The sequence below is a fragment of the Pelobates fuscus genome, chromosome 5, assembly GCF_036172605.1.
Source record: "Pelobates fuscus isolate aPelFus1 chromosome 5, aPelFus1.pri, whole genome shotgun sequence".
Classification (NCBI taxonomy): domain Eukaryota; kingdom Metazoa; phylum Chordata; class Amphibia; order Anura; family Pelobatidae; genus Pelobates; species Pelobates fuscus.
In genome coordinates, this window is record NC_086321.1 from 204,073,027 (window position 1) to 204,095,423 (window position 22,397).

General features: G+C 39.1%; 1 protein-coding gene across 1 annotated transcript in view; it reads right to left on the reverse strand.

Moving 5' to 3' along the window:
* Positions 1-22,397, reverse strand: part of ERCC6L2 (ERCC excision repair 6 like 2) — a 189,213-nt gene that overhangs the window by 65,832 nt on the left and 100,984 nt on the right. The window contains exons 12-15 of the mRNA XM_063454963.1: positions 17,966-18,061; positions 13,051-13,150; positions 10,487-10,639; positions 7,724-7,804 (exon numbers count right to left, since the gene is read on the reverse strand). Coding sequence (XP_063311033.1) covers positions 7,724-7,804; positions 10,487-10,639; positions 13,051-13,150; positions 17,966-18,061 — 430 coding nt within the window. The remainder of the gene's footprint in view (positions 1-7,723; positions 7,805-10,486; positions 10,640-13,050; positions 13,151-17,965; positions 18,062-22,397) is intronic.

Sequence of the window (22,397 nt, forward strand, 5' to 3'; positions counted from 1 at the left end):
GTTCCATTCAGTCTCCTTCTCTTCCTCCGTCCGCTGCTGTTTCAGTAAAATCCTTTTTTTCCTGTCATCTCCATTTCTCCAGCCATGGTACTCCATGTCTTAATATCACAATAGCTAAAGAGAGCAGATGGATAACCTTTCCACCTGCTAGATCCGGCAGCAGAAAGGATGCATGTGTTGTTTGAACAACTGAAATCTGTGACCTTACCAGTAAGCGATTAGAGAATATAGACGGGACCTTTAATGGCTGACTTGAGAAGGAAAGAGTGAGGATGATACTTAATAAGGAGGAGTATGGGTCTGTCTTTGGAAACACAGAAACAGAAACTGCCCCTTCAGAGTCACAAGACTCAAGCTCGAGAGCCACCTCCAGATCTTTTTCCAAACGCGCAGATGCAGAAGCCGACCTTGCAGCCAAAGTAGAGCAGGAAGATGCAATGCAACAGATACGGGAGCAACAAGCAAAGCTGAACAAACTGGAGAGTGAATTAAAGCTCAAACAGGCACAAATGCTTGCAGAAATTAAACTGAAGCTAGATGAGGAAAAAAAAAGGTTACAGCAGCTACAAGCAGAAAACTAAGTAAAACTAGCAGCAGCAGAAGTGAGCGCTTACAATGCCTATGATGGTCTTTAAAATTTTGAGCCGGAGAGAGACCACAAGATGCAATACCTCCGCCAAAATAGTGGACCTCAAACCTCTTTAAATCCACAAGATGTGCCATTTCAACATTCAAATACACCATTTGAGATGTCAAGATACCAAGAAGAGGTTAGTCTAACTCCAAGACTTGCAAGTTTGCTCATTTCCAACCATCTCACTGTACCTGAACCAAATGTATTTACAGGTGACCCTTTAAAGTTTATAGACTGGAAGATATCCTTCACGGCGCTGATTGATCAGAAACCACTCCCTGTGTGCGAAAAAAGGCTGTACTTGAAGAGTTATCTCGAGGGTGAAGCTCGTAAAGCAGTGGAAGGGTTCTTCTATCAAAATTCAGAGGATGGTTGGGGAATGATACAGGAAAGGTATGGAGGTCCATTCGTAGTCCAAAGAGCTTTCAGAGAATAGTTGACTAAATGGCCAAAGATACCAGCAAATGACCCTGCAGCATTAAAAGAGTTTGCAGACTTCCTTCAAGGTTGTGTTGAGGCCCTGTTAAGGGCGTAGCTATCCTAAATGATTGTGTGGAAAATCACAAGCTTCTGAAGAAACTGCCTGAATAGATCATGCGCAGATGGAGTTGCATCGTTGTGGACGAGTTGGATAAGTCAAGAATATCCAACCTTTGCTTGTTTCACAGATTTCCTGCAAAAAGAAGCCAAAATAACATGCAACCCCATTACCCACCCCCCCTTTCTCCTCAGCACCAAAACTATAGATGAGAAACTTCCCAAGAAAGCCAAGGTGCTCAACACAACCACTCATATGAAACCCTCTACCTCCAGTATCCCAGAAATCTCAGCCTCAAGGCCAAAGCCACCTTGCATAGTCTGCAAAGATGAAACACATGGTGTTGCTAAATGTTCAACCTTTGCAGCAAAGACTGTCGCTGAAAAGAAGGTTTTCATTCATGAAAACTCCCTTTGCTCTGGTTGCTTAAGAAAGAAAAAAACTGCAAAAGGAGACACACATGTAGTTTATGTAGTCGACATCATCCAACCGGTTTGCACATACAGAGAAACACAGGGCCTGTTAGAACACCAAACAATGATTCAGTAGCCATGGGAAATAAGGCAAACAATGACGTCCCCAAAGTTATGTCACATACATTGACAAGATATACTTCTGACACATCTTGTATTGTTCCAGTCCTGTTGTCAGCTGCAGCTGAGCCCCAAAGAGAAATCCTCACTTACGCCCTACTTGACACGCAGAGTGATTCAACCTTTATTTTGGCAGACCTAGTATCTCAGCTAAATGTGAGCACCCAGCCGCTACAACTAAAGCTCAGCACAATGACAGCTGTCAACACAGTTATATCAAGTCGAATTGCTCATGGTCTGCAAGTGTGTGGCTTCAACGCTGATACTTAGGTCCAACTCTGTCAAGCCTACACAAGCGATTTCATCCCAGTAGATAAGTCTCACATCCCCACTAAGGAGACTGCACTCCAGTGGTCACACCTCAAGCACTTGGCAAACAAGATACAGCCACTCCAAGACTGCAAAGTCGGAATGTTGATCGGTTGCGACTGCTAATCAGCACTGGCTCCCTTGGAGGTCATTGCTGGCTCTGAAAATTAATCCTTTGCTCAAAGAACTCTGCTCGGCTGGAGCATTGTAGGGTCAGCAAATACACATCTTGATAGACAGGGGAGCCAGTGCTTTGTGCACAGAGTTGCACTAAAAGAAATACCAATGCCCCCTAGTCACTGATGTGTTAAAGGCTTCAGAAATGGACTTCATTGAAAGAAATTATGAGGACAAGTACATGTCTCAAGATGACGTTTGCTTTGTGCAGTTTCTCTCTCAAACCATAATGAAAAAAAAAGATGGACACTATGAGATGCCATTACCTTCAAAGACAATAGTCAGTCGGCACTACCAAACAATAAGAGGCTGGCCATTGTTTGGCTCCAACATCTAAAGAAAAAGTTAGAGGCCAACAAACAGTACCATGAACTACACTGGATTCATGGAGGAAACGATCAGAAAAGGTAATGCAGAACCAGCCCTTTCATTATCGGAGGAAGAAACAGTGTGGTACATCACCCCAAGAAGCCAGGCAAGTTAAGAATTGTCTTTGATTGTTCAACAAAGTTCAACGGCATCTCCCTAAACGACACTTTATTGACCGGTCCCGACCTGATAAATTCCCTAGTGGGAGTTATCTGTCACTTCAGTTGCAGTTGCTATGATTTGCGACATTGAAAAGATGTTCCATCAGTTCTACATCCCACCAGAAATGTGCAACTATTTAAGGTTCCTTTGGTGGGAGAGCGGTTAGTTGGAAACAGAACCCAAAGAGTACAGAATGGCAGTTCACCTTCTCGGTGCCAACTCCTCTCCAGGATGTGCCAACTTTAGCCTTAAGTATCTTGCATGACAACACAAAGCAGATTATCCCTCAGTAGCAGCCTTCATCGATAAGACTTTTTATGTCGATGATGGCCTAACTAGTGTTTCAACAGTCATCGAAGTGCAAGAACTATGCAAAAAGGCTTTCCAACGTCTACATAAGTTAAACTCTAACAAAAAGGATGTCTTGTCTTGTGTAGCTCCTGTAACAAACCGCCTCTTTTACAGGTTAAGCTAAATCAAAATTCTGGTCAGTACACAGCAGCTAGTGCTGTTGGAGCATTGGCCCACCCTGCTCTCCAAATGCTCCGCCGCAGGGACCCATACCGTGTTTTGTAGAGCATCAGCAATGTATATTAACTTTAACCTCTCTCCCTGGGGCATTTAACTGAAAATTCTCTGGCTGCTGTTTAACAAATCAGGCCTGATATCTTCCATCAAGCACTATTCCACTTTTTCGCTCACACTCCGTAAGAAAGTGCAACAACCCAGACTCAACAACAGAAGGACAAGTGCTTGGCATTCAGTGGTCAAGCGAAAACAACACTTTCAGCTTCAGGTTTGACATAAAGGATCAACCCCCAAGTCGTCGTGGTATCCTGTCAGTTGTGTCCTCTCCTTACGATCCTCTAGGCTTCATAGTTGCAGTACCCATCCTAACTATAAGATAAGGCCAGATACTAATGAAAGTATTTAGAAAATTGGGCAGACTAGATGGGCCGAATGGTTCTTATCTGCCGTCACATTCTATGTTTCTATAGTTCCCTTCATACTGAGTGGCAAGTGCATTTTCCAAGAGTTTTGCAGCAGGGGCATCGGTTGGGATGACACTTCCTGAGAGCTCAGGCCAAGGATGGGAGGCTTGCAAACTTTGAAGTAAATTAAGATACCCATCCTTCAGACTTTGGTAACACAGTGAAGGTGGAACTACACCACTTTTCCGATGCTAGGAACGTATTATCTAGTGCCTGTTCTTACCTTAGGCACAAGAACGACAGAGGTCAAGTCCATTGCAGCCTTGTAATGGCCAAAGCAAGGGCTGCGCCAACAAAGATTGCAGCATCTGAACAAGTTTTCCAGTTGGTTAATGCTTGTCAGGGTGATTGCAAGAATCAAGAGACTAAGATCAAAGACACATCACTGCAGCCATTATGTGACTGTGGAGGAACGTAGGAGGGCTGGGGAGGTGGTGATCGGTCTAGTTCAACAACAAGCTTTCTCCCAAAAGCTAAAGCTTCTTTAAAGGGGAGATAGTCTTCCAAGTTCAAACCCTCTTCATCACCTTGACTACATTCTGGTTCAGGGACTTTTCGTGTTGGTGGAAGGCTGTCAAGGTCAACCGCTAGCTAGGAAATGAAGCACCCAGTCATCCTCCCAAAAGATGGGCACATCACCGAGTTAATCCTGTCCCACTACCATGCAGCCACCTGTCACCATGGCCGCAACCAGACTAACAGAACTCAGAGCAAATGGATTTTGGGGGCTTGGTGGGAGCAAGGCAGTTGCCAAGTTGATACATAAATGTGTGTAGTGTTGAAACATCATGCGCCCCACAGAGGAGCGTCATATGTCAGAGCTCCCTGAAGAACGTGTAGAAGCTTCAGCTCGCTTTATGTACTGTGGTATGGACTGCTTTTCCCCCTTTGTCACCAAGCAAGAGGGTAAGGAGTACAAGAGGTATGAGCTCATCTTCACATGCTTCTCCTCAAGTGCAGTCCATATTGCGATGCTTGAAGATTTATCCACAGACGCCTTTGTCTCATCTCTGTGGTTTATAAGATTTAGAGGGAGCCTTATGTTTTAAGGTGTGTCACCTACTTTCATTTTTTATATTTTTATAGATATCTTATAGTTAGGTATATTAGTGCTGATCCTTCTTTATCCTTTTGCCTTTATCAATGCCTTGAGGTGCTTCATCAGCTTGAGAGGAGCTGTTTGCCAACTCCGCTGCCATGTGCTCCCCATTCAGTCTCCTTCACTTCCTCCCTGTCTACTGCTGTTACAGTGAAATCTTTCTTTTCCGGTCACCTCCATCTCTCCAGCCAGGATACTCCATGCCTTAATATCACAATAACTAAAGAGAGCAGACGGATAACCTTTCCACCTGCTAGATCCGACAGCAGAAAGCTCCTTGTGACACATCCCACATGTATCAAACAAGCTAACAATGCCTCGTGTGAAGGTGGGCAATACCAATACTTTCCAAGTCGCGGTTTTGCACCCTCGGCAAGCGGAGCGAGTTTCCACAGTGCTCACGATCCGACGTTAGTGACGTTCAGAACATTCCTGCAGACTCCAGATGTGAATGAATAAAATGCTGCACCCGTCAGAAGCTCTCTTCTCCCTTTATTGATGCCAAGGGCTTCTACACCCTCTGCTTAGTGCCCTTTCATGGCTAACCTCTCTGTGAGTGCAGCATTTAGTGTTTCACTATGACTCTCTGCACACATCTTCCTATCTTTCTCTATGTGCTCCCTGAACTGTTTAAGCTGTGATATATTTTTATATCTAGAAGTACATTTTTGTAATTGCCTTCCTATACATGAAGTTGGTTAGTCTTCGTTTTGAACAGGCATCTGGTAAAACGGATATAATAACAAATGTTTCCTGCAATAGTGGTTATGGTGCTTTATTTTAAAGTAAAGAAAGGAAAGTATTTTTTTCCCCTAACAAAAATGATAGCCTTGTTATTATCATTTACTCTGCTATAGGCAAATTATGACTCTTGGGAATAAAGAGCTTTTCATATGATCAAGATTCCTGGCAATGTATGTGATTTATTACATGAAATAATTTATTCTGAGTACAGTCTTCCAATATTTCAAGTTATATGACTTTTGAAATTAAACAAGGTTTTAGGCCAAAACACTACATAATCATCTTATTTGTAAGAAAAACATACAGCAAGGGTGGGCCAAAACTTCAGTAAGCTAGAGGGCAGACTGCATACTGATAAGTAATTAACAAGCACATTCTAATGTGATGAACATTTCAGTGAGTACTAAATAAAAAAAGAGAGGCAAAAAAAAAGTAGACATGATTAAAACAAATTTGTAATATCAAGCATTGAATCGAAGTGCTCTGAGCAAAACAGATCCTTATTTTTTTTAATCATATATTTTGATATTTTGGAATCATTTATTTGGCTACCCCATTGCCCCTTTCTGACAGCAATCTTTATGCACCCTTGGTAAGATTGTCAGCTATCTGACCCAATGCTAACTATTTTGCAAAAGTCTGTAACTTTTCACAATTGTGTGCCCTTTCTGTCTCCAGCACTTTCTTACTGGGCAATTTTGGAAAACTGCTCGAAGACATTAATTGGTAATATTGGCTCAAAAAAAGACTCAGACACACTGCATCCCAAAGGAGCTGGCATACCGCATCACCACAGGCCAGGTGAGTGAAAAGGCCAACTACATTTAAGTACATGCCAAGACAGGCCCTGGCCAGGGGATCAAAAATAATTTTATGATAAAGATTCACAGACTCCCCATTTCACAGTCTGATAAAGGGCATGCCATGCAAGCAAGCCATTTTACAGGAAGTGTTTAAGAAGGCTGTGTAAGTCACATGCAGGTAAGCAACTAATCAGACTTTTTTTTTTCTCATAAGTGGGCTGATTAACAACCACTGTGCAGGGAAGACAGAATGTAGTGTTTTGAACGCATGATGATTTTGTTGCTGTGCCATGTAAATCCATAAACAGATATGTGGATATGCAGTGCCCACAGGAAGTCCAAATATAAAAATATCTTCCAATATTTATTACATAAAAACACTGCTGAAGCAATTAAGATTAGATCAAATGAATGTATTAAGCTGTTTGGTGCTTAAAGAAATACTTTTATAATAAGCAATTTATGTAAAGTCTTAAAATATGAGTGGTTAATGGCCAAATTCTGCCAGGCAAGTGACTCACATGATTGAGGTGTCCAAACTATGCTCATATATCAAATCTAGACAGGCTTTCTCACACATCTACAAAACTGGCATGATATCGAAGTGCAGACTTCTATTGCAATAGTCTCATCTGTTTTTATTTCTAGCGAACCACATAATAATTTGTTTGGATTGTGGCAGAGACACATCGCTATCAAGAGCAGCCGGTGAAACCAAAAAAATGTAAAAGAAAAAGCTGTTATGTCTATGGCTGAGTAATTAAAATAGCCATATTTTGTTATCAGGTGTGTCATCAATTAATACCACAAAATGTTCCATGCTTCCTAAATTACCGTTTATTGCATCTCTGTATGCTGTGCCCAAAGAAATTGGATGATTCAATTGATGGTAAAAGCCCTAAATTAACAGACTAGGACCTTTGTAATTGGTCCTTGACAATTGTTTTTGTTTAATGCCAAAGTGAATTTTAAAGGTTCCTTTGTAACCTGGCTATCTACCAAAGAAACTAAACAATATGCCACTTTCTATCATAATATTTCGTTTTTCAAATGAGCACGTTAGAAAATAATAACTTCAGTCAGAATAAAAAGGTCCTAGAATGCTAATGACAGATTTCCTTACCACAGAGAAGCAAATTAATATGTTTAGTGCTATGCTTTTCTGTCATTCTTGAAAAAGAAAAAAAAAAAAAAAAAACATCCTGCTGCTGATGAATGGTAAATACACAGTGGCATTTTCCTAACTAACTGTATGTATTTCAAGGCTAAGAAAAAGTGAACCTTTTATTATTAACTAACTTACCATGTGTACCCCACTTGCTTCTTTTTCCTGGCTTACATACATGGCGGCAGTCATTACACCAGCTTCAACTTGAACTTCTCTCTGCAAAAGTAGACACACACACAAAAGAAAAAATGTTCTCGTAAGGTAAAAAACATTAAAAAATGTTTCCACAATATCTCAATTTATAACATTCAGACCCAACTACTTGGGTAGCTGTGAGGCAAGTGGTCCAGAGTACTATTTATTCAATGTGAATTTCACACAAACAAAAATGCATTGTTTTCTAACATCTGCAGCACAAATAGCATGAATTATTACATTTAAAAACTTTGAGACAACATGCAGTCACTGATAATGGGTTACAAGAATAATATATTGCTTTCATATCCATTTTTTCCCCATCATCGAGTATTGTCTTAGAGGACCACTATAGGCACCCAGACCACTTCAGCTCAATGAAGTGGTCTGGGTGCCAGGTCCCTCTAGGGTTAGCCCTGCCTACTGTTTACATATGGGTTAATCCAGCCTCTAGTGGCTGTCTCACTGACAGCCGCTAGAGGCGCTCCCGCGCTTCTCACTGTGATTTTCAAGGTGAGAAGACGCCAGCATCCATAGAGAATGCTTTCCTATGGACTGACAAAGCGCGCGCAGCTCTTGCCGCACATGCGCATTCAGCCGATGATGTCCGAAGGAGGAGGCACTGGAGAAAGGTAAGATTTTAACCCCTACCTCCCCTTAGAGCCTGGCAGGAGGGGGGGCAGGAGGGGGGCCATGAGGGAGGGGGGGGGGGGAAAGCACAGTGTCTGCATGCAGTGGGAGGAGATCACAGGATGCTCGTGCACAGCAGATCTGAGTGGATGGAGGCATATTATGCCTCCATCAACTCAGAAGTCCCTCTGGTTCACTCTGAGTGACTGCAACTGGAGGTGTTCCTAGCTTTCAATGTAAACACTTTATTTTCTCAGAAAATACAGTGTTTACACGGGAAAGGCTGCAGGGAGCTAAAGTTCTCACCTGAACAACCTCATTAAGCTGAAGTTGTTCAGGTGACTATAGTGTCCCTTTAATACCATAGTGCCAGGAAAACTAGTTTGTTTTCCTGGCACTATAGTGGTCCTTTAATGACAAATGAAGACACTGAGTAGTATTGTAATTTGGGTGCAGTAGTTTGCAGTGATTGTTTACTAGTAAATGCTATTAATAAAGGGAAATCTCTTTGTGATTAAACTGTTAATAGAAGAACTATTCACATTAATGAACACTACATCTACTTTTCATTATAAGTGTTACATCATAATTTCAGTTCATGTTTCGTTATCCTAGTAGCATTTGGAAATGCATATTTTCCTTGAAGGGTGGAAATGCCTTCATATGTTAAGATATTGTTTTTCTCTTTTTGCTGAGGGAAAGAAAAAAACACCTTGGTGGCCAACTTACCAACATTTTGCTACAAAGATCCACTAACTTTATTACATGCAAAAGAGAAACTAAAATTGTATTCCTTATGACTAGAGCAGTGTTGTAGTCCTCTAAAGTCTTAGATACACATTTACTATACAGTTTTTAGTCATATTTTGAGGGAGTCAATAAATGACACCTTACCGTTAATATTTTATTCATCATTCTAAAGGAAAGAATGATAGAAGCCCAATCCATGTGAAAAGTTTTAATTATTTCCAAAGACCACCTACTGAGATGTGGTTCTTAACAAATTGTGCAACTTCTACTGTCAACAATTTGATGATTTTGTCAAATGCATTCTTGGGTCATGAATGCATAGTCAAAGATCCAAAGCTGTACATAAGCAAGGGTAAAATGCCTTTGCCAAGTCAGAGGCAAATGGCGAGGAACTTTTTTGTGTGTTTTGAGTTTATGGATTTCTATTGCACTGTGGCACTTTAAAAGCATGCATTCTAACAGTCTGGGTAATCAAATAACACTGGGCCCTTATGAAGGAATAATGGCCTGTTTGCAAGGCATGGCTTCAACTGCTGTCTAGCAACGAGAAAGCCATTGTGCATTTTCTACTAGTGATTGGTTATGAGGGAGTTCCAGTTTGTATGCATTTGTTTTCGGATTTCTAATAACATTTCTCTGATTGCACGTTTATGTGCTTTGCAAATGGGCATTTTGGGAACTTCAGGCATTTAATTATTGATTAAATTGGTCAGGCAAAGCTCAGAAGAGGCTGAGCAGCAATGGGTTATAATAATAATAATAATAAAAATAATGGGGTTCATTTACCATAAATAGTAAATTTAAAACAGTGTAGGATGAAATATGAATTCCTAAGCACTCACATAACATTACTGTTTTTCTCTGGGATATATCTAATATATATTCCTTTTCTGTACATAATTAAAAAATGCAGGATGTATATACTTAAAAACATACATAAAAAAGTTCAAAAGTACAATAAAATTACATACAAACAATTGTAAACTGGAGAACAATGCTAATTTGATAAATTGATGATGTCTACTTCAATCAAAACCACAAAATAAATTCTACTCTTTTGGAATGTTACCAAATATTTTTATTTATATATATAAAATTGAAAATCCCTACAACTAATAGACCAGTATAACAACAGGAAGTTTATTTCCACATTTTTTGATGGTACTGTTAGTAAGCTTGCTTTAATGGTTCTCTCTTCTTTTGAGACTGGATCAGTAATGTTTTGTAATTTTAAAAACTGTGTGATATTATCCTGCAGTTCCTGAAGAGTCATACTTGGTATACTTCTTGGTATGACTGAAAATTAAAAAAAAAAAGTCTTACCTCTAAAATGTCTCTTGTCAAGCAGGTGCCCTGAGTTCTCAGTCTGAACAGGTTATGGACACCAAATAGTTCCCCCTTATGTTCCTTAGATCCTTGTACTGCTTCAAAATATCGCTTTGCATTCTCACTCCCAATTACAACACAGTGAAGTTGCTGTATGGCCAAAATAATGTATGTAAATGTTGCAAGTGACAATATCATTCTTCATAACAAACTTAAATGCTTCCACATACAACTATTTCCACATCATTACATATATTACAAATAAGCCATTCATTAAAGGAACACTGTGGTGTTAGGAATACATATATGTATTCCTAACACTACAATCCTGGTACCCCTTAACATTTTGCACCACCCCATCTGCACAAAAACAAAATCGAAAAAATAAATAATAAACAAATTACTCACCCTTTTTCCAGCGTCAAGTCTCTCTCGGCACTGCCGTGACCTCCTCCTCGGGTTGTGTCACCCTGGATGCACGACTCCGGGATGATAGGCAAATCCAATGCTCCTCAAAGAGGAGAATTGGGGAACCTAAGTGCATGTGCAGCGCTCCTCACAGTGCACCCACAATTCCTTCATATTTAATGATTTTCTATGGCTGACCGTGACGGCACTGCATGTGACGTCTGGTATGAGAACTTGGAAGTAAGGTGAGTTAGTTCAAAGTATTTTGAGTAAAAACAAGTACATATGAAATAACTAATCCACTCTATTGCTATAAAAGCACACGAAAGGGGGCAGAGCCAGCATTCCATACAAGCTAGATGGACATCGCAGCAGCTTCGTGTTTCTTATCCAATCATCACGATTTTCCAGACATTACAGTCCGCTAATTAGTACCTGGGGCGGCATCCTGGGTGTAATATATCATGGGGAAAAAACGAAAAAGCACCAAGCAGACCCAGGCTCCAGATGCTGAGATATCGGGATTTTTATGAACATGGCCAAACGACCTGAGCCTTTCAAGATGGCGCCTGCAGAGGCTTTTACATCAAACTTGTCGGATGACAACAGCTTGCCCGCTGACCCACCAGCCGTTCAGCAGGTACGTACGGTTGCACAAGTATCGCAAGGGCAAGAAGATTCTGCCCCGTTTATTAAGGTCAATATTCTAAGAGGATATGCAGTGGTCAGGGAGAAAGTCTCCACTCTTACCAGCCGTATTGTGGCAGTGGAGGAAATTCTGGAGAGTACGTCAACGGATGTTGCTCTGGGCTTGCTATAAAATCGCTTTGCCAACCTGACAGCACAAATGGCCAGCACAAAAGGCTAAATCACACAATGTGAGGCTTTGGGGAATACCCCAGTCAGTTTCCAGGATTGAATAACCACATTACACCCAGAGGCTCATTGCTACTCTATTACCGCCAAAGCTAAGCAGCAAGTAGTTGATATCTATTCATCTCCACAGGGCTGCAAAAGCACCCCAGGTAGCTTCTTGAGATGCTTTGCTGAAATAAGTGCGTGACTGTTACAGGGGTATCCTTATTGGAGACACTAGAACCTCTCCCACAGTACCCTTATAAGGGGCACAGCTATCATGTTATAGAGATATCTCCAGACATACTCTTACATAGCAAAGTAATTCCGACAGGTTTTCTAGCTGCTACATGAGAACACCATTCCTTGAAAGTGGGGCCTGCACCACTTGAGGGTTGTCAAGATGCATCTCCTGTTGCATTTATTTGAAGTCCCAGATTTTCTCCAGTCCATCTGCCTGCGGAGGCTCACCCCTCTTGGACTATTGCTGGAATAACTATTTTCATGACCAGGGTTGCTGTGCCGCGTACGGCTGATCCATGTTTTCTATTTTTTGTGATTTTGTTACTTATGTTTACACTGTTGATTATTTTAATTTCTTGGCTTTGTAATCCGATAGACAAGTTAATGGTTCATTCACTGTTCTCCCCTCATTACTACTAAACGTGCATGAAAGGCCTTTAGTTTAAATATATGCCTCGTTGCACATTCAGCTAACGACCATGCCTTTCTATATTCCGCTTGCTAGGTGCAGTTGTGCTTGCAAGTTTTTGGAGGCTTGTAAGTTGTTCTTTACACCTCCCATATGTGCCTTTAGTTAGTGCCTTTTGAAATGCAAATTACTAATCAGTCTGGCACATACAGTTCATTTCTCTTGCCCTCCATTCAACTGCTATCTTTTACCCACCATGTAGACCAGATGCAAGAGTTTTTATGTAGTGTTACATAATTTAAAAGCGGGTTGATGCTTATCATGTGTTGTTGTTCTGTTTTTTATAATTTATTTTTCTTATGCATGTCCCTTCTTATCGACACATGTACTGTTAACTTTTTTTCTGACTCGCAAAAATAAAGAATAGCAAAAAAAAAAAAAAAGAAAAGGCACATCATTACTGAATACGTGAAAAAAAATGAATTGCCACTTTGGAAGGAACAAACGTGTATCAGCAATAAATGGTTTAAATAGCTCTAGTGATTTAAATTAAACTTATACAAACTGAATAAAATGCATTTGCTGAAAAAATATTTTACAGTTGTATTAATGCAAAGGCAGTCTTCCCAAAATTGTGCAGGCCTACCTGTTTGTAAACCTGCCTTAAGTAGATCATCTCTTCAACTGTTCCCAAAGATATAAGGCGAAATACTTTCACATCTCTGCACTGTCCAATTCTGTAGGCCCTGTAAATATAATAATACTAAGTAAGACTGCAATAATCTTTGATTTACTTACCTCTGGTGCACTACTCTCCACAATAAACCCTTATACCCCTCAAAGAGCACCCATCAAACTTTCACTTCTTGGTTTTTAATGTAATGTAATGTAATATATATATTTTTTAAATGATGGATATTTTATGTTGCTGGGCAAAGGGGGAGTTTAAAGATTAATACGCCCTAATGTATAGATCTAACTTTTAACATGGTGCATTATGCAAGCAACAGGGATACCCCAGTGACATCATCTCCAGGGATCCTTTGTAATAATAGATCAATTTCTGAAAATACCCCATACTGAATCACGGAAAAAATATGTAGAAACTGTATTGAAAAATTCTTAACATTATATAATTTTAAAAATCCCAAATTACTTTCTATCCCTTGGAAAAATTATCTTACAAATGCATTTATTATGCTACAGGTGATACTCGAAAAATTAGAATATCGTGCAAAAGTTCATTTATTTAAGTAATGCAACGTAAAAGGGGAAACTAATATATGAGATAGACGCTTTACACGCAAAGCAAGATAGTTCAAGCCGTAATTTGTCATACGAGTGATGATTATGGCTTACAGCTCATGAAAACCCCAAATCCACAATCTCAGTAAATTCGAATATTACATGCAATCAATTAAACAAGGAGTGTACATAGAACAATATCTGACCTCTGAAAAGTATAAGCATGCATATGGACTCAGTACTTGGTTTGGGCCCTTTTTGCAGCAATTACTGCCTCAATGCGGCGTGGCATAGAAGCTATCAGCCTGTGGCACTGCTGAGGTGTTATGGAAGACCAGAATGCTTCAATAGCAGCCTTCAGCTCTTCTGCATTGTTCGGTCTCATGTCTCTCATCTTTCTCTTGGCAATGCCCCATAGATCCTCTATGGGGTTCAGGTCAGGTGAGTTTGCTGGCCAATCAAGCACAGTAATTCCATGGTGATTGAACCAGGCTTTGGGGCTTTTGGCAGTGTGGGCAGGTGCCAAGTCCTGGACCCTGGACTTAATGAAGCACAGTGGACCAACACCAGCAGATGACATGGCTCCCCAAATCAACACAGACTGTGGAAACTTCACACTGGACTTCAAGAATCTAGCAGTGTGTGCCTCTCCATTCTTCCTCCAGACTCTGGGTCCTTGGTTTCAAAATGAGATGCAAAAGTTGCTCTCATCAGAAAAGAGGACTTTGGACCACTGAGCAACAGACCAGGTCTGTTTTTCTTTAGCCCAGGTAAGACGCTTCTGATGTTGTTCAGGAACGGCTTAACAAGAGGAATACAACATCTGAAGCCCATGTCCAGCATCCGTCTGTGTGTGGTGGCTCTTGATGCACTGACTCCAGCCTCAGTCCACTCCTTGTGAAAGTCCCCAACATATTTGAATGGCTTTTTTCCTGACAATCCTCTCCAGGCTGTGGTCATCCCTGCTGCTTGTGCAGCTTTTTCCCCCACACTTTTCCCTTCCACATAACTTTCTATGAATGTGCTTTGATACAGCACTTTGGAAACATCCAACTTCCTTCACAATTACCTTTTGAGGCTTTCCCTCCTTATGGAGGGTGTCAATGATGGTTTTCTGCACAACTGTCAGGTCAACAGTCTTCCCCATGATTGTGATTCCTACTGAACCAGACTGAGAGACCATTTAAAGGCTCAGAAACCGTTTGCACGTGTTATGGCTTACTTAGCTGATTAGTGGGACACTGTGAGCCTAGAATATTGCACCTTTTCATAATATTCTAATTTAATGAGATTGTGGATTTAGGGTTTTCATGAGCTGTAAGTTATAATCATCGCACTTATGACAAATCACGGCTTGAACTATCTTGCTTTGCAAGTAATGCGTCTATTTCATATATTAGTTTTCCCTTTTACGTTGCATTACTGAAATAAATTAACTTTTGCACGATATTATAATTTTTCGAGTATCACCTTTATGTATAGTAGTGAGTATCATAAAATCAGGAGGAGTAAACAAATCTATTTTAGAGTATTCTTTTTATCTGCACTGGTTGTGAAAATAATTATACATACATACATAAAAAAATCTTTCTTTTTTAAAATGTTTGTATATTTTAATCATCTTATATACACATGTGCATACATATTGGTAAGTAAAAGAAAGCCCTATCTGTCCTTTAAAAAAAAATATAAGTTAAGCTGTGAACTTAACACAAAATAAGAAAATTATAGTTGAAAAAATACTTATAAAAATTGATTATTTTAATAAAAACATTTATTCATTCGGTGATAAGGACCCGTACAAATGAAATAAATGCTAGACACGCATTCAATAAAGCTTTATGGATTTTTAAAACAGATTGGAACATGAAAAAATAAATACCTGGAATAAAACATCTTTGTAGGATTTGTTAGAAATAGACTTAAAATCATATGAATGATCTTGTATGAAACACTTTTCTATTTACCGTACATTTGAAAAGTAAACCAGGGAAGTAATATACAAAGAAACATTCAGTATTCATGTATTATTTAAAACTTCACAAAAGATAATCCATTTAAAAGCATATTATTACTAAGCAGACATGTTACTTCAGGTCAGTTGTGGTTTCCAACACATAAGTTCTACTGTCTCAGTTTGGGCATGGAACAGACAGCGTATGCATTGCATTTGTTAGAATGAAAGCTATGAATTTGGCAAATATCAGAATAGCACTTTAAATTCATCTTTAACACAAAATATCTCAGGTTTAGAAGTCTATAACAATACATTTGGTTATATAATTTTATAAAGTTTTAATAGATCACATTTAAAATTCAATTCCTGATCCGCTTCATAACTCATAACATAACTTGATCTTTATTCACTAAACACAGAGACCAAGTTGACAAATAAATAGCAAGTAGGTCACATCAACAAATAATTGGCATTACAAATCAAAATAAATGGAATCCTATAGTTTAACCCCTTAAAGGGTCACTACCGGCAACCAGACCACTTCTGCCCATTGGAGTGGTCTGGGTGCCAACTCCCACCACCCTTAACCCTGCAAGTGTAAATATTGCAGATTTTATAAACCACAATAATTACCTTGCAGAACATGAAAAGTGTTTTAAACGACGCTGGAGGTCCTCACGCTATGCATGAGGACCTCCAGCGACGCCGGAATCCCCATAGGAAAGACCATTTCTATGGGGAGGTCTAATGCACGTGCGCGGCCATTGCTGTGCATTAGGTCTCCCCCGCCGGCTGATGTCGGCGGGGGAGGAGCGTGGTCGAAGCCTGACCCAGCTCTGAGGGACATCTGTGCTGGATTCAGGTAAGTCACTGAATGGGTTTTAACCCCTTCAGCAACATGGGATGGGGGGTGGGAGGGAGAGGGGCCCTGCAGGGTCCCTTTAAGGATGGAGACAATTGAACAAGTTCTGATCAAATCAAAACCTAGAATTTGATCTATATGTCTGTTCAACGATAATTCACCTCTTTCATATTAAGTGTACTGAAAGTGTTAAATTCTATTTAGCTAAATTATAAGACTAACAGCACTGTACATTGCAACAACATGACATCTTGCTCCCCCTCTTCTAAGAAGACTCTAACCCTACATCATCCTATTCTAAGAAGATCACACATATTACATCCACCTAAATAAATGTTAAAGCAATGGCTTGTTGCATGTTTATTTAATGCTATTTTATTTAGTCCATTAAATTAGTGAATATTGTCAATATTTGATTTGTAATTAATGGTACCCCACTAGACTCCCCCTTATTGAGTTTTATTATAAAACATTTGTCCTGTGTAATAAAGATCAGACATTTTCTGAACAGATTCCCTTGTATATACCTCAAGAGTGTCTCCAAGTACTTGGGGCGTGGTATGATCTGGTTAGAACTATACTTTAAAGTCCATGGCAGAGGTCTGGTGATCACCTAGGAGAATGTTCCAACATGTACCCACACTTAGTATATATTGTTTTGTTCAGGAGAAACTGGTATTTAATTTCAAATCAAATATTTATATATGAAACATAATTTCATAAGAATTGAGAAATATTTTTTTTTATTTTTCAAGTTCTGCATGGCATTTTAACTGTGATTGTCAGAATATTGTTAGTTTTTACTGCAATAAAATGCATATCTTTGTATTTAGCAATGGATCATGAGTATGAAAGTACCACTATGTACAGGGTTTTGGGAGTTTTGGAAAGTTACAGGGTTAAATGTAGGCCCTTTTCAGTTTTTACACATTGAAATTTGCCAGATTGGTTTGCTGGGCCTATGTTAACTTTGACACCGTAAGGCAGCCCATTACTGCATACAATTTATAAAAGTTGACAATCCAGGATATTCAAAATGAAGTATGTCTAGTCTTTTTAGGTAGCCACTTATTCCCAAACCCTAAGCAAAGTTAGCATTCATATTTGTTTTTTGCCCTTTTCACACAAAAACAGCATTTTCAATGGTGATGTCATTATACATTTTACTGTTCTAAACACTCATATTTGTGTTCAGCGATATCTCACAAGTTCAACAGTACCCCGTATGTAAAGGTTTCATGGGACTTTGTAAAGTTACAGGGTCAAACACAGAGCTTGTAAATTAAATTATCTAGTATTTCTGCCTGTGTTGTTATGTAGGTCCCTCAATATATATGGTGCCCTGCGGCGTTAAAGCCCACATTTTCTGAATGGCATGGTAAGCCCAATATTCTTACGGGGTAAAAGAAAATATGTTGGCTTTTTTCTCTCAGTGGCATTTGCTTATACAAAAATCTATACAATTCTGGAACTGCACCATGTGATGCCAACATGTACCTGTCAATTGCTTGAAGATCATTGGCTGGATTCCAAGTTGGATCAAACACCACCACTACATTGGCACCGACAAAATTAAGGCCAAGTCCACCAGCCCTTTAATACATAAAAATATAGGTAACTAGCAATAATAATTAAATTCTCTGTAGTAAATTGACTTTGCTAAAATATGATGTAAAGTCATGCTTTTATTAAAGACACGAAGGCGGGTGTTATGCATTTCTCTTTCATAACCTGAATATAGCAGCAAAGAGAATTAACAAATGAACTGAAGCAGATTTAAAAATGAGCATCAACACAGTTCACCAATCAGGTTTAATGGCAGATTATAAATACCGATGACAACATTCCAAAGTCCTCTTTCTTTGCAATCGAAAAGAGGGTACTGTAATTACGTATTCCTGATCATCATACATTACATTCCCACCTATCTACTTTGAGAGTTGTGAAGCTAGTTACAAAGACTTCCTGAGCCTGTACAGATGTTTCAACCGCAAATGGATGAATACTTGATAAAACATAAGATTCAGGGAATTAATTTTTATTTTGTGGGGTAATAGCGTCTTGATCCAAGGAGAGATCTGGCAGCCACTCTGGGGTCAAGAAGGAATTTCTCCTAGTTTGTTGCATAATTTGAAAGCACTACAAACTTGTTAGTCTTCTTTTCGATCAACAGCAAAAACATATGGGAGAAAGGGAGAAAGTGATCGACACATGTTTCTTTTAAGCTTTTAACTGTGTAACTATGTACTTCAAAAAAGTCACAGGACTGCAAGAAAAAATGTTTACCAAACACCGCAACCGAAATTCCCATGAGCGCAGCATTGCCTAGCATATCAAGATGTTGTGGGGCTATCTGCAGAGACAGGCTTGCTGTCTGTTAAACGTGAGTGCACGACTAATATAAAGGGAAAGCAATTCAGTTCCAAAAGACTAAATAAGGAAGGTAATCAATGCTGATATGATATGTATTTATATGTATATTTTTGCCTGAAAGCAAAAAGCTTTTTGGCATCAAATATGAAGAAACCAGGGAATGGGCCAAGAAGATCAAATAGGGACGACAGCTTCCGCAACAGCACTTCAGGCTAACTGGAAATAATCTAGAAATAACAAAACTTAGCCTAAATAAAGTGGAGAGAGAAGAAAAAAAGGAAAGGAGAATATTAATTATATCAAATAAATAAATGTAAAGTTTAACAAATTACAATAAATAAATAACAGAGATAAAATAAGGTACAATATAATAAATATAAAGAATATTACAGGGATAAAAAAAATTTAAGTTAAAAGTTTATAGATCAGAAAATAAAACTCTTACTGTTATATAACCAATACTCATCTGTTCCCGTTGAGGAGCAGCAAAGAGAGAGGACTTTGGACTGTTGTCATCAGTATTTATAATCTACTATGATACTTGATTGGCAAAGTGTTTTATGTTAGTAGATTCTCTTTTTTAAATATATTTCTGTTCAATAGTCAATTCTTTTTGCTGCTATATTTAAGTAAAGAAAGAAATGCACAATACTCAACTGTTTTTTTGCAAAAATCTGTGTATAAGTTTATTATATAAATATATAAAGTAAAAAGCATTTTTAATTCAGATGTGTCATAAATGAGATCTAGAGGTAACACTATTCTGTACATTTATTTAATTCATTCGAAAGGTCAATTCTGAGTATCCCCACTTTCCTCTTCTCCTTCCCCCTCCGCCCCCCCCCCCCCCCCCTTATCTTTGGAACAAGAAGTACACAGTAAGAGAACAATGACATTTTTACTAATTGTAAAATATGAATTGTTAACAAGATGTATTTTATGCAATTTTTATTTATTTGCACTTTGTAATCTACATTCAATATGTGACATTGAACACTGATATACGTTTTTCTGTCCCTTTGATACTCCTTTTCGTCATTCCGTTTTTTTATTTTGAGTCTGATATGGACTGAAATGTAAACTAGAAAGTGACGATATTTAGGACTACACTACCGATCACCACAGTGACTTTTACCGGAAGTGTCACCCACGAACGCAAAGGACGATGGGACATGTAGTATGAACGAACCAGAAGTGACGCAACATTTTTCGGCCGCGTCACACCAAACATCACGGATTGGTAAAGAAGAATTTTGGCGGGCAAATAAGGATTTAAAAGAGACAGAAGACACCTTGAAGCTGACTGAAGAAGCCGATTTTCGGTGAAACGCGTTTTGGCTGCAAGTGGACCACTTAATACATTAGTATTGTCCTTATATGATTTTATATATTTTTTTGTTTTCTAGCATATAGTATGTATACATTTTAAAATATTGATAATAAATATAGTTTTTATACATTTTACTTCCTGTATCCTGTACAAGTGATTCCAGAAAGGGATAGTGTCACCCTACAAATTGACACTGGGACTATACACTTAGAGCCAGTTATCAAAAGGCTCTAAATAAGGTGAGCACTTTTCTGTATTTTATTTATATTGATATACATCAGTATTTTAAAATACTACACTTAGTTTGGACCATTTCTGTTTCCTCCTGTATACTTTGGAGAGCAACATTCGCTTCTTCGCTGTGAGAGAGGGGTTGTGTGGTCCACCCAAAAAACACAGTCGCCTGGAAGTTTAGAGCCTTACCACTGTAAAAGGCTCTAAAAAAATGTGAGTTAATTTACATTACAACTCACACAAATAATTTAAAATACAAATTTTTCTGGCATATTGCACTATTATTTGTATATATTTCTTTTTTCTCTCTATATATACATGGAAATACAAGTATGATATAGAGGGTAAGTGCCCTTCAGCACTATATACGTATATTCACAAATTCTTATATCTATACTTAGCGCTACACTCATGAAAATTGAGGGTTTAAAGGGATAGACACCTGATAAATCTGGAAATTTTCTTTGTTGTTTTTGGTGATTTCTATGTGTGTTGGGTTTATAGGAGAACCCACAGAGTGTATAGCAGCTAGATTCATTTTAACACTATAACTATATAGCGCCAACTTTCCACAACCTGTGTGTGCATATTCACTCTCTAAACCTAGTTGGTGATGAAACGAGTAAGTATGAACTTTGCTTTGTCATACCAACACAGACACCATAGATGCCCTTCACTTACACAATGACTCGTATTACAACTGTTTGTAATGTCTATTTGTCTCTTGCAGCTATCACTCTATATACATGGAAAATGCTAAAAAATTTCAACTTAGTGATGTCGCGAACATTAAATTTTCCGTTCGCGAACGGCGAACGTGAACTTGCGCAAATGTTCGCGAACGGGCGAAACGCCATAGACTTCAATAGGCAGGCGAATTTTAAAACCCACGGGGACTCTTTCTGGCCACAATAGTGATGGAAAAGTTGTTTCAAGGAGATTAACACCTGGACTGTGGCATGCCGGAGGGGGATCCATGGCAAAACTCCCATGGAAAATTACATAGTTGATGCAGAGTCTGGTTTTAATCCATAAATGACATAAATCACCTAACATTCCTAAATTGTTTGGAATAACGTGCTTTAAAACATCAGGTATGATGTTATATCGATCAGGTAGTGTAAGGGTTACGCCCGCTTCACAGTGACAGACCAAACTCCCCGTTTAACGCACCGCAAACAACCACAAACAGTCCATTTGCACAACCGCAAACTCCCCATTTGCACAAGGTTGGATACCAAGCAAGCCATGTCCCGTTCCTTGTCCTCACTGATGTCATTGAAGGTCTCTTCCTCCACCCAGCCACGTACAACACCAAGGGTCCCCGAAAGGTGACAACAAGCCCCCTGTAGTTTTTTTTTTTAAATGTACCCTACTGTTACACCAGATATGAGTTGCACTGGTGTGACACTGTGCCCTGGAAGGCCCTGAAACGCACACGTATGAAGGAAACTGACTGCTATTATTTCACAGTCAAATTTCTAGTTTTTTTTTTTTTTTAATGTACACTACTGTTACACCAGATATGAGTTGCACTGGTGTGACACTGTGCCCTGGCAGGCCCTGAAACGCACACGTGTGAAGGAAACTGACTGCTATTATATTACAGTCAAAAAAGTTTTTTGTTTTTTTTAAATGCAAGCTATTGTGACACCAGATATGAATGGTGGCACTGGGACCACCTTAAAAATATTGCATATCGCTAAAAATCATGATCACTATATACTTTCTCTACAAACCTCTAAAACAAAACCAAACTACTCATCCATTCGCTATACCACTTTATCCCACCTACAACTAGTGCCCAGTTAAAATACTTGACTGTTACTTACCCACACTCAGTCATGCCACACACATTTCACCACTACTCTCACTGAATCCCTCTGACTACGGCTAAATTCATCTTCTACATCAGAACACTACTCCTAAGATTGGGTTGTATCCATGTCTCGGGTCTTTCATTTAGAATAGGGGCAGCTTCAGTCTCCTTCA